We start from the raw sequence: 17,421 nt of genomic DNA, 5'->3' as shown, positions 1-17,421 counted from the left end.
CTGCTCCCAGCCCGGAGGAGCCGCGGGCCCGCGGCGGCAGCCCTGGCCGGGCAGGAACAAAAGGTCTGGAGCGTCTTTGATTCGCCAAGGTCCTTGTGCGCGAAGCCCGGACACGGAGGAGGAAGGAGGAACGAGAGGTCTCAATGCCAGGCTGCGCGAGCAAAGCGCTCTTTGTAGTGAAGTGACGAGGCGGGGTGCTGCGGGGGAGGGGGCGCAGGCTAGGGCGCCGAGGAAGGGATGTGCCGCGGTCGCTGGGTCTGAGGGGCGCAGCGCCGGGGCTGCGCGCAGGGCTGCTGGGAGGACGCTGCGGGCGGCGGGTCCCCGGCTCAGCTCGCCATCCCCGGAGCCACCCCCACCCAGTCCCGAATCTGAGTGTTATATAAAGTCCGGGGTCGGTACTCCGCGCGGTGTGGCCCCGGCCGCTTCCGCCCCCGCGCAGCCCCCTGGGCCTTCCATGGAGCTGGACACTGAACGAGGGCCGCCGTGCAGGGGGCGGCGCGGCCGGGTGTAGTTCGCTGAGGGCAAGGGCTTTATTCGGTGTGTGCGGTGGGGAATGGGAGGGATGGGAAGGGAAGGGGAGGGGAGGGAGCCTGGGTCGAGGAAGTCGCCTGTGCTCGGGGGGCACGGGCAAAGATTGTCTGTTTGCAGAGGAACATGGCAGGGGAGAGGACCTGTGGGTCGTTCTCTGCAGCCCCGGCTGCCCGGAGTTCCGGAGAGAGGAGGAGGGTTCGTGTCTGCTGGGAATTGTTGGCTGTTGGGGAAACTTTCCTGCCAGGTCAGGCATGGCAGTGGGGGCTGTGTATGGTACGCGGATCGTCACTTGGAGTTTACTAATGTTTACAGGGCTGCGCAGCAGGGAAACGGAAGCGTGGGGGGAGGTGGGAAGCAGCCGCACGCCCCGAAGCGCAGCGGGCACCCCTGCAGGGATGGCGCCCCTGCGCGCTCTAGCCGAGTCTTCGCTTCACAGCGACTTTTATAGGGGTCTTATTAGCATATTGCTAACGTCCCGGTTTGGCCTCCTTGTGATTGGTCTCGGCGTCCCCCATGGAATGTCCTTATCCGTCCACTGCTGAGCTATTGGTTGCTGCGCGCGGAGGAGGGTGGGCATTGCGCAGTGACTGGCACGGGTCTCTTTCCGCTGCCTTCTTTTTTCTTCAGAGGGGCGGGGAGGAGAGAGGGGGTCGAGTTAATTTGAATGTCTTCGGGTCGCCCGGCCTCCGGCCTGGGATTGGCCATTGGCGCTGCTGGGGCGGGCCATGTCCGTTGATCCTGTGCCGTGATTGGAGCCCCGCGTGGCCTCCGCCCTACGGCCGGGCGATACCCACAGGCGGCGGCTCTCGGGGCGGGGCGCTGACCACCTCCTCATTGGCTGGTGGCCCGGCCCCGCGCCTGTCCCTCAGGGGTCCGAGCAAGGCCATTTCCGGCCGCGGAGCGATGGCGACACCCAGGGTTCGGGGCTGCCAAGGATGCAATTCAGTTCTCCCTCCCCAGGCCCCCCGATGGCCCAGGGCCGCGCGGAGCAGGGAAAGCGTGAGGGGACCAGGGCCGGGCACAAGGCGAGCCAGGACGGCGACTCGGTGCAGAGATCAAAGGGAGTCGTCGTCGCCTGCACCATCCGTTAGCACCTTTAGGAAATTTCAGGAGGACAGTGTTTGTGAACTGTTCTAGCATCCCTTCCAAGGTACTTTGTTGCTGCCTCGGGACCAGGGGTCTCCAGTGGAGCCTGCACCCGCGGCGGAGCGGGTTGCTCCTGCGGGGAAGGCGGCGCGCCCGCGGGCAGCCAGTGCCGCCAAAGGAGCCGTCGGTAACGGTCACCCCCTCGCTTGGGGCTCCGCAGTGCATGTAGGGGTGTGCGCCGTCCGTGGGAACACTTGGGCTTTTCGTTCGAAGGGCCTGTGTTACAGGCCAGACTTGCTTAGTGCGCATCCACCGGAGATTACTTCGTAAAGATGGATTATAATTAGTTTACCAATTTTAAATGTTATTTGAGGTTGTGCTTGGCGCTGGGTTATTTTTCAAGTATTTTTAAAATGCCCACCCCTCAATGCAAGTCGGCTTCATAAAGAACATCAGTGCAGCCTTTTATGTAAAGTTAAAATACGTTTCTAATATTTGGCCAGATCGCATTGTTTGCTGCAATCTCACTTAATCCTTAAATTCTTTGCGTGGTACTATTGCTGTCCTAGAGGGATGTTGGTGTGGAGCGTTTTCAGAAGGAAGGTCGGCGGCACGTTGAGCTGATGGAGCTGAAGCAGCTCCTGAAGGTGTCGTGGCAGGGCGCCTGCGCAGTTAGAGCTGGTGTTCTTGTGCCAGTGGGCACTTAAGCGGCTTTGCTGACCCAGTGCTGTGCTTGGTGAGTCTCCGAAATAAGCCAGTGTGTGTGTGTAGGGAACAGAATTACTTCTCGGTAATTTTGTCATGTGATTTTTGTTTCTTTCTACACCCGAGGTCTCACAAGGCTAGAAGTTTGCTTGTGATGTAAAGGGAACTGCATGTTTTGAATTTAATATTAGCGATATGATAAAATTGTTCTCTCCTCTACAAAAGGCTAACATTGTCTTTAGAAATTTGGTTCCTTGAGGGACACGTGAGTGGCATCTGACTCTGAATTTGGGCTCAGGTCATCATCTCAAGGTTCGTGAGTTCAAGCCCTGTGTAGGGCTCTGCACTGATGGTGCGGAGTGTGCCTGGGATTCTCTCTCTGCCTCTCTCCTGCTCGCTCTCTCAAAATAAACTTTAAAAAAATTGGCTACTTGATTAAACCAGTTAATAGTTTTGTAATGTGCAATCAGCTTAAAAATAAATTACAGAAACTCATATTTTAATATCCATGAAATAGAATTTAGATACATTGAGCCCATTTATTTTCAGAATTACTTTTAAGACATCACAAGACTATGGCATTCCTCCTTTTTGGTGGCAGATGGTCTGTATTCATCTAGGAAGTATCTTCAGAGTTCTCTTTTTTTGTTGATTTATTTATTTATTTTTGAGAGAGAAAGGGAGAGAGAGAGAACACGAGCAGGGAAGGGGCAGAGAGACTCACAAGCAGACTCCACACGGTCAGCGTCAGCGCGGAGTCTGACTTGGACCTTGAACTCTTGATCCTTGAGTTCATGGCCTGAGCTGAAATCCAGAGTACAGTGCTTACCCGAAGGAGCCCCCAGGCGCCCCAGGATGCGTGCGTTTGGGCAAGCTTCCGTGTGGGCCTGAGCTCTTGTGCTTGCTTCCGTGTTAGGTTTGTGCCCTGTGACCATCTGAGGTAAGATCTGCGGCCAGTGCGGGTCACAGGTTACATACCGCCCGGGCCCCCCCCCCCCGCAACATACTTGGTAGTGGGAGAGTGGAATTGCCTTATTTTGAGAGACTGTGAACGGTTTCAGGAAAGAATTCGGATACCATATATTTATTTTTTTAGTAATCTCTACACCCATCGTGGGGCTGGAACTCACAACCCTGAGAGATCAAGAGTAACGTTCTTCTCCGCCAGCCAGGTGCCCCCGATTCTGTTTAGACTTGTTACTGCTTGGGGAGAATCACTCTGGGAATTTCTATTTGTATTTCAGTAAGCTTTGGGCAAGAATAGTTACTTTCTTTATTTCAATCAAGATAATTGAACAACTTTGATTTCTTGGGAAATTGCCTAATTACATTTCCCAAGTTACATTTTCCAGTCACTACACTGTACCAAGTTTCGGGGCCTTTTTGTTTTTTCTGCTTTTTGAGATTTTAAGTAATCTCTACACCTAATGTGAGGCTTGAACTCGCAACCCTAAAACCAAGAGTCACATGCTCTGCAGACTGAGCCAGCCAGTCATCTCCCATACAAGGTTTAAATATAGCATTGAGGGTTTTTTGGTTTTGGTAATGTTTTAAAATCTGTTGTGTGTTTTTTTTTTAATGTTTTATTTATTATTGAGACAGAAACGGAGCATGAGCGGGGGGAGGGTCAGAGAGAGAGAGGGAGACACAGAATCTGAAGCAGCTCCCGGCTCTGGGCTGTCAGCACAGAGCCCAATGCAGGGCTCGAACCCACGAACCACAAGATCGTGACCTGAGCCGGAGTCGGATGCTTAACTGACTGAGCCAGCCAGGCGCCCCTAAAATCTGTTGGTTTTTATGGATACAAATGTGTGTTGTCTAAAGCAGTAAATGTATGAGCAAAACCTGACACCGTTATTTCAAAGCAGAGCTAGGTTGTCGGGCTTATTGTTTTAGTAAATACAGAGGAATAACGTGGCAGGAGGAGGGAGGCAGAGCCGATAAACTGAGACTCTGGGTCACTGAGTCGTACTTACGTACATTGTCTAATAGTGTGTCCTGGACATCAGCGCGTTAAAATAAAGAAAAGGGGCGCCTGGGGGCTCAGTTGGTTAAGTGTCTTGACTTCAGCTCAGGTCATGATCTCACAGTCTGTGAGTCTGAGCCCCACACCAGGCTCTGTGCTGACCGCTCAGGGCCTGACGCCTGCTTCAGATTCTGTGTCTCCCTCTCTCTCTCTGCTCCCCCTCCCTACTCATGCTCTGTCTCTGTCTCTCTCAAACAAATGTAAATTTTTAAAAAAATAAAGGAAATACAGGCCATTAAGTTAGAAGAATATTTGAATAAAAACAATGGAAATACAGGACATAAGTCATTAATTTTATAGAAAATAAAAGTTTGGGTACCAGCACTTCACCTAAATTTAGACTTTTCCCTGAAGTTGCCCATTCCAAGAGTAATGTTACCCAGGCTCTGGATGCACAGAGCCCCCTGGGGAGCTGAGTGTTACCTTGCCGAACGGGAGCCGTGTTGGCATTTGTATTCAGTTCCAGGGATATTTTTCCGTAGAGAAAAAGAGCGTCCCCTCGAAAGGCCTGCAGGGTGTAGGATTCTCATCCTAGGAAATCCTGCATCGATCATTTCTGTCCTTTGCCATTACTTTCTCCGAGATTAGAGGATTAAATAAAAGGCCTGTGTCCGTGCAGTGGGTGTAATGCTCGTCTGTCCCTTTGCAGAAATCCTAAAGGAGCTGGATGAGTACTACGAGAAGTTTAAACTCGAGACCGACGGCGTCCAGAAGAGGAGGGTGCTGCACTGCATCCAGAGGGCCCTGATTCGGAGCCAGGAGCTGGGCGACGAGAAGATCCAGATCGTGAGTCAGATGGTGGAGCTGGTGGAGAACCGGACCCGGCAGGTGGACAGCCACGTGGAGCTCTTTGAGGCCCATCAGGAGGTCAGCGACACCACCGGCCACAGCGGCAAAGCCGGCCAGGATAAGTCCAAGAGCGAGACAATCACGCAGGCGGAAAAGACCAACAACAAGCGGTCCCGGCGGCAGCGCAACAACGAGAATCGCGAGAACGCGGCGAATCACCACGACCACGACGACATCACCTCGGGGACGCCCAAGGAGAAGAAAGCCAAGGCCTCCAAGAAGAAGAAGCGCTCCAAGGCCAAAGCCGAGCGGGAGGCGTCCCCCGCAGACCTTCCCATCGACCCGAACGAGCCAACGTACTGTCTGTGCAATCAGGTCTCCTATGGAGAAATGATCGGCTGTGACAATGACGAGTGCCCCATCGAGTGGTTCCACTTCTCCTGCGTGGGGCTGAACCATAAACCGAAGGGCAAGTGGTACTGTCCCAAGTGCCGCGGGGAGAACGAGAAAACCATGGACAAAGCCCTGGAGAAGTCCAAAAAGGAGCGGGCGTACAACAGGTAGTTGGCGGGGCGCGCCCGCCGCCGGGGAGCACGAGAGGCCAGTGTATTTATTCCACGCGCGCCGGGCGCCCGGCCGCCCCACGGGTGTTGTCAGCGCTGGGACAGGAGCCGCCCTTGTCGCGCCGCCGCCCGCTGCCTTTGTTTGCATTGCTCACACGTGTAACGAGCGTGGTCTGTGGATCAGCATTTTAGGAACGACAAATATAGGTTTGAATTAAACACCCAAGTGAGTCTCAGACTGATTTGTTTTTTGTTCTTGTTTTCGCTTTGCTGGGGTGGGGGTGGCCCGGAAGCAGCCTCACACAGTAAACGTGGAAAGAGCTGTCACGTAGCCGCTATTTCAGTAAAGATCATGCCATCACTCCATGAGCACGTTTAAAAAAATTAGCCGAACTGCTAAAAATACTAGCCCAGAGCAAGTCTGTTTCTTGCTCTAATAATGTCTGTCCATTTAACAACTCAATAGAATGGTTTACAACGTGGAGAATATTTTTTAGGAAAGGAAATGTTTAAGTTTTACCCGACAGACATTTTGTAGACTGGCCTGTTCCCCAAAGGGCCGTTTTATACAGTGAGTCGGCGTAGTTTTAATGAAATTGCGTGGAAGAGGTTGGGCCCTGGAACTTGGATCACGCTGCTGTCATCAGGCCCCCAGTGCAGCCACGTGTCAGGTACGCGAGGCGCATAAATGTGCGTTTCCAAGCGAACTGGCACTTGACGCGCCGTGATCAGCGCCTCGTAGGACTGAGGTGTGCCTCCGTGTGAGCACGTGAGCTGTGCGGATGGGAGGTTGGGAAGTCAATGGAATTTGGTCTGTTCGCGCCTCTAGCAGTGTATTTAATTTGGATGTAAGTGGTTTTTAAAGTTTTGTTTTACAGATTTGTATACCAGCAGTTTAGACAAAGCCTTAAGCAATTTCTTTTGTTGTTCTTCATAATGAAGTAGAAGTTCCTTTATTGCCAGCAAGTAAACATCAAAACAGAGTATCTATTCAGACCAGGGGGTGGGAACCACTGCCCGGAAGCCAAATCCAGTTGACCACCTGTTTTTGTAGGGCCTGTGAGCCAGGAATGGGCTTTATGTTGTTAAATGGTTAAAAAAAAGGTCAAAAGAAGAATCCTGTTTCATGACATGTGAAGATTATAAAATTCAAATCTTAGTGTCCGTAAATAAAGTTTTATTGGCACATGGCCCTTCGCATCCGCATCGTGTGTGGCTGCTTTTGTACAATGGCAGAGCTGTTTGCAACAGAGACCAAAGGCCCCACAAGACCGAAATTACTTAGTTTCCGGCCCTGCGCCCGAGAGGTTTGCCGGCCCCTGATGTAGACTCCCTTCATGCATAAGCGATAAAATGGTGCATGTTTCTGAGCGGAAAGTGGAGAGGAGACTTTGTTTCTCTCCTACGGTCTGTCTCGCCGTCGCTTAGGAGGCCCCCACAAGGCAAAAGTGAGTGGCCACCGGAGTGCCGGGGCTCTGGGCTCTGGGCTCTGGGCGGACACTAGGTGGTTTTCTGATGGTTGACTTCATTTGACCAACGCCGCCCAGAACACTGTTTTCACAGGGTGGAAGTCCCTCTATTTTACAGCGAAGCCCCCTTACAGGGAACTGTTTGGTGGAGAAATGCAAATTGCAGTTGCTCATACCTTAAAATGTGGACATTTTGCATATCAGTACCTACAAGTGGCATTTACTTGCCAGCAAAAATTCAAAAACATTTAAGAATCTTTTTTAACATTTATTTTGGTGGGGGGAGGGCGCCTGTGGGGGAGGGGCAGAAAGAGGGAGACAGAGGATCTGAAGCCGGCTCCCCACTGACAGGCTGACAGCAGCGAGCCCACTACAGGGCTGGAACCCACAGACTGCGAGATCGGGACCTGAGCCGAAGTCCGAGCCACCCAGGTGCCCCTGAAGAATCTTTTTGAGTGTTGAGATTAACCTAGACAAATAAAAAGCGTCCTATATGAAAGCTGAGATACTTGATTAACAGTCCGGTGGCAATAAAAGTAGTTCAAAAGAATCTTTGCTTCTAGAAAATTCCTTTTGCTGTTTTCTACTTCTGTTTTAATTGGAGCTAATACTGAAAACTAAGTTAGGGAGTGAAGATTGAATAGAACACAGTTGCTAACATTGGATTTCTTCATGTTTATACAGTTCTGGTGTCTGTAAATGGCTGTAGAGAGGCACAGAGGCTAACCTTGCTGGGTTGAAGCCCATCTTTGTCCCTTAGGGGTTTGATTTTGAATAAATAGCTTAACTCCATCCGAGAAATAAATCGGGGTAAGTAAGACAAATGCTGGGTATTTTCCTCTACCTTTGACAAAGTTTCCCATAAGGACAAAAACCTCGGCATTTTTTTCTTCTAAAAATGTGGACCATCTTAGAGGACTGTCAGGCAGTGGATTTTGTTGGATTTGATGGCCGAGGAAGGTTTTGTTATGTTGGACCTGCTGGTCTTTAAATCACTTTTGTTATTTCCAGTGAACAGTAGAGTCACACATGAGTACTCAGAACGTCAAGATTTAGGCTTTAGGTCATGTAGCTACAGTAGAAAAATGCAGGTGACCCCGGGAAGCAAGGGGACCAGCGTCTGAAGATGGATGAGGCGGGCCAGCTTATGTACAACAGCTGCTTAGATTTATTTTTGTTTATAAAAGAGGTTTTTTAAAATCGAGGCGTAACTGAGCTGTAGCATTCTGGTTGGAGATGGGCGGCGTGGCGCCTCGATGTTCCTGCATCGTGAGATCACAGCGCAGTTAACCTGCCTGCCGCGGTGGTCACACATACTCCCGTAACCTTGTCGACTGTGGTCGCCCTGAGCACGCACATCCGCATGATGGATTTCATAACCGGAAGTTTGTGTCTTTTGACCCTCGCCCGCTTTGCCCAGGCCCCATTCTCTGCTCTGGTACCATCCCTGGTTTGTATTTAACTGAGTTATTACAGTTCAGATAAACAGTCTAAACTGTATTAGAACGTAAACTTTCTATTTACTTAAAAAATTTTTAACTTTATTCATCCATTTTGAGAGCGACAGCTTGGGGGAGGGCAGAGGGAGAGAGAGAGAGAGTCCCAAGCAGGCTCTGCAGCATCCGCACAGAGCCCGATGCAGGGCTCGAACCCATGAAGCTGCAAGATCATGACCTGAGCCAAAGCCGCTCCACCGACTGAGCCCCCAGGGGCCCCCAATGGACACTTCTCTGTAAACTGGACTGAGGAGCCTGTCCTTCAGGCACCTGGTGTGCTGACCGCCGTGGCGCAGCCTCCCCGGGCTGCGTCCCCATCCTGAGAGGGAGCAGCGCGGTGGCGGGACCCACAGGCCACGTGACACTGCGCGTGCGGGTCTCTGGACCCGAGGCCCTCAGAGGCTGCAAGTGCTGAACAAAGCGATTCCCAGGATAAAAGCCACGTGTCCTGGCCGCCCGCTCGGGAGAGGACGGAATGTCCTGTCGCAGCGCTGGCCCCAGGGCCCAGGCGAGTGTAGCGGGGCTCCAGACCCTCTCCGGCGTCTTGTCCGTGCGCTTCTAGAGACACAACGTGCTTTTTGCAGGCGACCAGCTCTTCTCCAGCGTCCGCCTAAAGGAACTGATTCCTCGCCGTCACCGCAGGCGTGGAACTCGGTCAGTGGCTGTCGTCTCCCGCCCTGTCTCAGCCTGAGCTCTTTAGTCTTTGGGCCCCCGGGGCTTTTAAGCGTTTGGGAGGTAGACTTCTGGATTCGTTTGACCTGGAGAACCAGCTAGTCCTCAATTACTAGTGTCCTTACCCGTGGTCTCCAAGCAGATGGAGGGCTCCGGATTGAGGGCTCCCGGAGGGGACAGCAGGGGGCGGCCCATCATGAACCAGCACCTTCTCTTAGGGCTTTACAGGGGCTTTGTTCCCCTCACAGGCCACACACGGGGGTGCTGCATGCCCCCCTCCAGAAAAGGACAACAAGAAATACATGGATGTTTTCTATTAACTTTTTTTAATGTTTATTTATTTTTGAGACAGAGACAGAGCTTGATCAGGGGAGGGGCCGAGAGAGAGAGGGAGACACAGAATCCGAAGCAGCTCCAGGCTCCGAGCTGCCAGCACAGAGCCCGACGTGGGGCTTGAGCCCACGGACCACAAGATCATGACCTGAGCGGGAGTTGGACGCTTAACTGACTGCGCCACCCAGGCACCCCAAGAAATGCATGGTTTTAACGGGGTTGATGGAAAGCTTAGGTCACTTTTCTTGCCTCAAATCCTTCTGATTTTGTTCATAAAGATGGGGACCATGCTTTCTCAACTTAAATCCCTACTTAAAGGGGCAGCTGGGTAGCTCAGTGGGTTAAGCGTGTGACTCTTGATTTCTGTTCAGGTTGTGCCCTCAGGGGCTGTGTGCTGACCGTGTGGAACCTGCTTGGGATTCTCTCTGCCCCTTCCTCACACTCAATAAACAAAGAAATCCCTGCAAACAGTAACTGGTTAACTCTTGATTTGTGATTTCAGTGCTTCATTAAACCAGAGTTTTCCTATCACACAAGAAAACCTCTGGTTTAAGTCGACCTTAAATTATTCGGCCAACACCTGACAGCCACCTGCATTGTCTGCAGCGCAGGCACCTCGGATGCTTCCTGGCGAACCTTCCTCGCGGCCCCGCCCGGGAAGACCACGGTCCCGGAGAGGATGCCAAGACCAGGCAGGGGGCCCCCGGCACGCGGCTGCGAGGCCCCCCGTCCTGCCCCAGGGGGACACGCCGAGTGGCGGGACGTGGCCCCGTCGGCCCAAAGTACCTGATGTTGGCAGCGCAGCCAGGTTGTCGACAGCGGCCTCCGTCTGCGCTCACTTCCTGGGCGGTGGGGAGTTACCCGCCATTTGTGGCCGAGGAGACAAGACCTGAGGAGCGCCCCTGGTCCTGCGTCGTCGCAGCCGGGCCTCTTACGGGAAGGGAATACAGGTGGCCGAGGCGCCTTGTCCTCATGCTTCCTGCCCTGCCTCGTCCGCTTCAGGCTTGCGTTTCACCCCTGGGATGCTATGCGGTTTGCCAGGTGCAGGATGAGGTGTGGAGTCCGCAGGCCTGAATCGGGACGGATGGGCCAGTACAGCCTAACCCTGGGGAGGCCTCCTGGCAACTCAGTGACCGTGACCGAGCGTATCCCGAAGCCTGGGGACGAGCTCATGTGTGAGAGCAGTGAGCAGACGCGGAATCCTACACAAGTAATTCTGGTCCATTGCTCATCATTCCAGTTAACAGATGTGTTCTGGAAAAGCAGAATTGTGGGGTTCCTGGGGGGGTTCAGTCGGTTAAGCGTTTGACTTCGGTTTAGGTCATGATTTCGTGGTTTGTGGGTTTGAGTCCTGCATCGGGCTCTGTGCTGACAGCTCGGAGCCTGGAGCTTGCTTCCAATTCTGTCTCCTTCTCTCCCTCTCTCCCTCTCTCTCTCTCTCTCTCTCAAAAATAAGTAAACAATAAACAAAAAAAATTTTTTAATGGATTGAGGTTCCTTACAGCTGGAGGGAAACGTCCGGCCCAGCCGTGAGGTTCAGGGGCGCTCCGTCTTCCATCCCGTGTGACGGTGGGGCTGCAGCTGCTTCTCCAGAAACCGTCCTGTTTCTTTTTGTAGAACCCAGACGTGGAGAAAGGCTAGATTTCCAGCAGCAATCAAAGCCCATCACACATCTTGTTGACTCACCTCTTGACTGAATCAGAGTAGACTGAAAAGCAGTCGAGTCCCTTCCATGCATAGGGGAGGAGACAGAGGCCCAGAGCGGTGAAGTCGCTCGGCAGGTCAGTGGTGGGGCTCCCGGGCCAGACTCGGGAGGTCTGGTCCGCGAGCCTGGGGCCGCGCTGCCCCGCTGCGCCGTCTGAGCCTGGGCCCCGTCTCCCTTCTGCGGGGGTGGGGGTGGGGGCCGGGGGGCTGCGGTCCGTGGAGAGCGGAGGCCTTCAGTAAACATGTGTTAAGTGAATAATCTGTGATTGACATAGAAAAACACGCTATTTCCTTTTTTTACATTTTCTTTTCTCACTTCTAAATCTTCTATGATGACACTTAGGACAGGATTTCAAATTTGTGTGCAGGAAATGTTTTTAGGATAGATGTATAGGCCAGTAGAAATGCAGTCTTTCTAAATGATCAGTATTTGAGAAATTGAAGTTAGTTTGATTTTGATTTGATATTTTCTACTATCAAGTTTTATAAACACAGATGTAAATCATGGTTCATCGGGTTTATTAACAATTTATCCACTTACAAAGGTGCTCGAAACGGTTTGCTGTCTCCCCGATTTGTTTCTGCACAAGAGGCTGCCTAGGGGTGGGTTTCTCTATTAGTGTCTTTAAGCATCTTCTGGTCGCGAGTAACCGAGTAACGTAACTGACTGACTGCGCCCTAAGCAAAGGTGGGAGGGAGACCTGTCGGACAATCCAGGAGGCAGAGTGGCCCTGAGGACAGGCCAGCGATGTGTGCTTCCCAGATGTGACCTGGAAACAGTCCTGCACAGGTGGGGACATGTGCGTGGCCCAACCTGTGGCCAAGGGGCAGGTGGCTTGCTAGATGCGGAGCCGCAAGTCTGGCTTGGACACAGGTACTGTGTTTGGAGCAACTGTTCCATTTTAAAAATCCTTCTTAACCCTGATGGATGCCATGCTGAAAACGAGGAATCACACCGCCACCATGGCAAGCAGGCTGGATTCGGCTTCATTCCTTCCACATTACTTGGGTTGTGCTCAAAGGTGGAAGTTAACTCTTACATTTCAAGGTAAGTAAAAATTAGGCGGTGGTGAGGACTATAATTATTCCGTGGTCAATACGCATGATTTTCAAAATCATTGATCTGCTCCCTACACAGGAGTAGAACGTGGCCAGCAGTGAAGTACTCTCAGGGCGCAAAGATCTGTCAGAAAAGGTCAGGTAGGCCAAGGCAGTGACCCACAAGGATGGACCTCCCTGGAGCCCTTCACGGTCATCATTCAGTGCCAACGGCTAGTGAGCAGTTCACTTTGCCAATTTTGAAACCTTCCTCCTGGACTTAAGAACCTTAACCGAAGGGGAGACTGACGGAGCCGCGGAGGGAAGGGTAAGAACAGAACGGGAGAGGACAATTCTGAGAACAGTTTGCAGCGCGTATTCGTGTCACTCTGTATTTAAGAGTCACCCGAACATTCAGTGCCCAGTGAGCACATTCTTAGCACCTGTTAACCTGCGACAGGACGGGCCGGTGTGGTGCAAATCGTGGAGGCTACGGTTCCTGCCACGGAGTTTGCACCAGCGACACCGACTTTTCGAAAACTACAAGACAACACAGGACAGCAAATTGGATCGTACCGGCAAAACCTCTCTGCGGCAGGATCACTGTGGTGACCGGGGCCAGCGTCTTCCGGAAGTGAAATACATGGACGGATTTGCTAATTTCATTTCTTCTTTTACTCCTACAAGGCTACTTCAGAATATGACTCTTAGAACAGTTTTATTCATATTTGTTTAACGTCTGGCATAAGGAAGAAGCCAACTAATGACATGTCCGGCCTCACAGGGAAGGCGGGACACTGTGGTGTGCATGTGATGGCAGACTGTTGGTCACCTAAAGCCTCGTGCCGCCTTGACAGCAGGGCAGCTGGGGATTCTGACAGCTGGGGAGGCCAGGCCGGTGTTCCTCAAGTGCAGAGACACAGAAGGTCAGCCCCGGCAGTAAAGACCATAAACTCAGACAGACAACAAGAGAATGGGTCTACGGAAGCCGTGAAGGAGTGTCGGTCAATACGCTGGACCACGGCTCAAACACGACAAAGACCGGATATATTTCATATGCGGGAGGGAAGATGTTTGAAATACGTACCCAAGAGCAAACACAAGAGATTCCCCAAAGCAAAGCAAATCAGTCAGAATAGGAGGCAGCTACTGAAGAGGCCACCAAGGCCACCAAGGCCGGGCCGCTCACAGTGCCCGCCGCAGGCCCTGTGGGAGTGGAGGGACAGGCAGGCACCCCGATCCCGTTGCTACACATCTTTCCTGGAACTTTCTTCTGGAGTCAGCAACACAGTGACTTTCTCTTCCGTTGGAACCGCTAAGGGGTGAGAATTGGACATGAGGCTTTTCGGGGTTGCCTTGCCCCCCAGGTGGAGAGGGTCTGCCTGGAAAATGGAGACAAGTGTAGGCCCTGCTGGCGTCATTTGAACGCCTGGAATGGCCACTTACGTGAGTCAAGACACTCTTGTTCTCTAGCTGGTCCCAGCCGGGCTTGCGCACTGACCACACCCACCGCCGCCTGTGCTGCTGCCCCGCTGCCCTCCCGGTGCCACAGCGGTGCCTGTCTTCACAGAGCTCCGTCCAGGGCATTACACTCACGCCTCTGCTGGCCTCGAAACCACAAATTTCCCACTCCTCCCATCAAAGGGGGGGCCTGGTTCCCCTCCCCCAGCCTCTGGATGAAGCTTCCAGCCTGTGCTCAGAAGGAGACCATGACCCGGAGGCGCAGAGACTACCCTGGTGAGGGCGGTCAGCACAGCACAGCCCCGGCCACCCCGGTCCACGGAGGGGCACCCTGGGACACAGCCACCCACCAAGGCCAGACAGGTGTTCCTGCCACAACTTCAGCGGGGTCCCCTGGGCAGCCGGAGCCCTCCCCCAGACACATGAGCAGACCCACAGGTGGTTCCAGCCCCGGTGACACTGAGTACACAGCCCTGCCCGAATCCCAGATGCCCCGGAAAGTTAACTTGGGTGTTTTGTGACACAGCAGTAAGTAGCCTGTGCAAAGATAGGGTCTGGCTTTGTCCTATATGTAAATGGCGTCGTATTCTCTGTGTGGATCTTACACTAACTGCTTTCCTAGATAACACTGTCCTGGAGATCTTTGCATGTCGATACATAAAGATGAATTAACATATAATTAACTGCTGCAAATAATTTTGTCCTAATTGGTGTAAACAAGCACTCCTTTGTTGATTAACGTGCCGATTGCTTCAACTTGTTCCTTACCGCAAACCATCTGATATGCGTGTCTCTGCGTCGGTCTCGCCACACGCGTGGGACTATTTCTCTATGATGCACAGAAATGAAATTGTAATAGAGAAACCTCACGTGTTTATCTTTCTGCCAAATTGCCCCAAAAGCCGTGCCCCTTCATACTTTACCAGCAATATATGAGAATACTTCTCTTGCTTATCTTTGTCATCACTGGATATTAACACAATTAATTTTTTCCTATCTTGGGAAAAGATACAATTATACAGTTATTATATGTGATGTTCTATATTAACTACTTAATATTACATATTTTATACATATTACATCACCTATATTGTACATTTTATATATGAATATTTGTATTTAAATATACTTTGCACTTCCCATGTTTGTAGTGATTGTCTGCAGGTGTGTACTGGCCGTCCGTATTTATTCTAAAGCATTAATTGTCTTATTGCTTTGTTACAGGCAAATATTTCTTCCCAGCCTGTTGTGGTTACCTTTGTTTAAGACATCTTCTGTCATAAAGAAGCTTTAAATTTTGAGATCGGCTTCTCTGAACTTTTTTCCCTTATAGGGGTTTATATTTTGCTTAAGAAAGTCTTTTCCATCCTAAGATTATGAAATATATTCTATCCTTTATATTTAAAGAAAATACCTTCTTATCCATCTGGAATTTATTTGGTGTTTGGGGTGGGAAGTGCCCGAAGCTGCTGGAATACAGTGGGTAGGTGGGGGTGACGCCAGTGGGCGTGGTGGGCACCTGCAGAAGCTGGAGATGGGGGGGGAGGTAGGGGGACACGGCGGGCATGCGCAGAAGCCGGAGGCCGTGAGGCATGGCGGGCATGCGCCCAAGCCGGAGGCCGAAGCTGTGCCGCGTGACCCAGTGAGGTTGTTTCCTGTCTCCAAGGCTCGGTTCTTTCGTTCTGTGGAATGTAACAGTATGTATCCCTCAGTGTGTTTCTGTGAAGTTCAGGCCAAGACAAGTATATAAAAGTGCCTGCAACTTAAGTAACGTGGCACATTACCCCTCGCCGTCAGTCCAGTGCTGAATCGTCCTCTACCTTCTCCTGTGAAATGTCACCTCTAGTACATGCTGACGTTCCAGGTGTACGCGTGTCTCCGTCTCCACTTTCTGACTGATTTCTGCAGCCCAGGCTCCGCTGTTTTTGTCGCGGTAGCTTTAGAGTATCTGTTAAAAAATTTTTTAATGCTTATTTATTAATAAGAGTGAGACAGAGAGTGAGACAGAGACCAAGGGAGAGCACGGGAGGGCAGAGAAAGGCAAACACAGAATCCGAAGCAGCTCCAGGCTCCGAGCTGTCCGCACAGAGCCCGACGCGGGGCTTGAATTCTTGGGCCGTGAGATCATGACCTGGGCCAAAGTCGGCACTTATTAACCAACTGAGCCACCCAGGCGCCCCTGTAGTATCTATTTTTATATTTAACAGGGCAAACATTCTATTCCTTTCCATTAACTGATGGGGAATATCTGTACGTGCTACTCGCGGCTTGTGCAGGTGTGCAGAGTGTCCGGCTCACCTGTGGGATCTACTGTATCTCAGTGAGGTTTGCTAGCTTTCCTCCTTCTCTTACTGGAACTTTGCATTTTAGTTGCTCCCATGCATGGACCACTTTTTCCATGACTTTGCTTTATTGCCTATCATTTGCATGTAGGAAAGCTGTTAAGTTCTGTACGTTGGTCCTTGATCTGGCCACCTGGCTTGCTTGGAAATTTCCCATTAGTTGTAGAAATTAATCAGCTAGCGGAGATGTTCTGAGTCAAGGATCAGCGCTACAGGATTTGGGGTACCTAGAGCTTTTCCGTGGAGTGACCTCTTGCTTGACATGGGGTGAAGACTTGGGTTGATTCATGGAAACTTTCCACATCTGCCTAGAAATACGCTCTAGGTTCAGGATGAAACCTGCATTACTGGGGTGACTTCCACACTTTGGTTATTCGTTTTTGTGCTGCTGTGATCTAGGGTTCAGGGGAGAGTGGCTGTAAGCAACCAGCGTGTTGTACTACTGATTTCCTCCGATCAGAGATCTGAAATCATCGTTTCAGGTCAGTCAGAGGTTCTCTGGTCCAAGCTGGGGTTTTCTGTTCTCCTTGATGACAGGTGGAGGGAACCTGCAGATTCCTATAGTCCCAGGGTGTGAATCCACGGCTTAATTCCTTGTAGGTTCACTGAGGAATGGGTGGTCCACAGCGCCTCATGAGGTCCTGTCTCATGAAATTAGAGCTGGTTCTCTAGGCACCTGCCCTTCCTGGTCGATATTGACACCAGGTCTCCAGGATTCAGGCGGGACAGGCACATCTGTGGGTTCGTCAACCTGCGGGAAGCAAACTTACGTATCGAATGTACCTGATTGTATCCAACTCCCCAAGTGTGAGTCTGTCAAGGATCCCTAAGTCACGAAAAAAGTGCAGAAAGATTCTTCCACAAAACGTCTCACAGGAACTTAAGCCAAGCATACTTCCAGGGGCTGGGCAGCCAGTGAGGATTTTCCCCCAAGTTAAGTTGGTTTCTTAGCATATCTTTGCCAAAGTTCTTTTTTTCTGTTTTTCCATTTGGTTGGGGTCTCAAGGAAGCATGTAACTTCTATGGAATGACCAGCGCATTGCATGACTTTTGCCACAAGTGCCACTCCGTTGTCACACTGAGTCGTTAGCAGCAGTTCAAACCTGGGAATGCCTTCCTCGACAAGCATTTCGACAACTTCTGAAGCGTTTCTGAGCAGCATGGGGAAGCCTAGCTGACCTGCAGCATCATCTACAGATGCCGGCA

The 17,421-nt window shown here is 51.5% G+C and overlaps 1 protein-coding gene and 1 long non-coding RNA gene across 2 annotated transcripts in view; both read left to right on the top strand.

The window, feature by feature from the left end:
- Positions 1-6,902, top strand: part of ING1 (inhibitor of growth family member 1) — an 8,011-nt gene extending 1,109 nt beyond the window's left edge. The window contains exon 2 of the mRNA XM_029936442.1: positions 4,998-6,902. Coding sequence (XP_029792302.1) covers positions 4,998-5,701 — 704 coding nt within the window. The 3' untranslated portion in view covers positions 5,702-6,902. The remainder of the gene's footprint in view (positions 1-4,997) is intronic.
- A 4,707-nt stretch (positions 6,903-11,609) lies between these two features.
- LOC115290428 lies at positions 11,610-15,174 on the top strand. Its single transcript, XR_003908077.1, has 2 exons — positions 11,610-12,422; positions 12,513-15,174. It is a non-coding gene; the product is annotated as an uncharacterized LOC115290428 (long non-coding RNA).
- Positions 15,175-17,421: the final 2,247 nt, after the last annotated feature.

This window comes from Suricata suricatta, chromosome 4, assembly GCF_006229205.1.
Source record: "Suricata suricatta isolate VVHF042 chromosome 4, meerkat_22Aug2017_6uvM2_HiC, whole genome shotgun sequence".
In the NCBI taxonomy this organism is placed as follows: domain Eukaryota; kingdom Metazoa; phylum Chordata; class Mammalia; order Carnivora; family Herpestidae; genus Suricata; species Suricata suricatta.
Note: the sequence above shows the minus strand (reverse complement) of the source record. Positions and strands in the feature narration are given on the sequence as shown.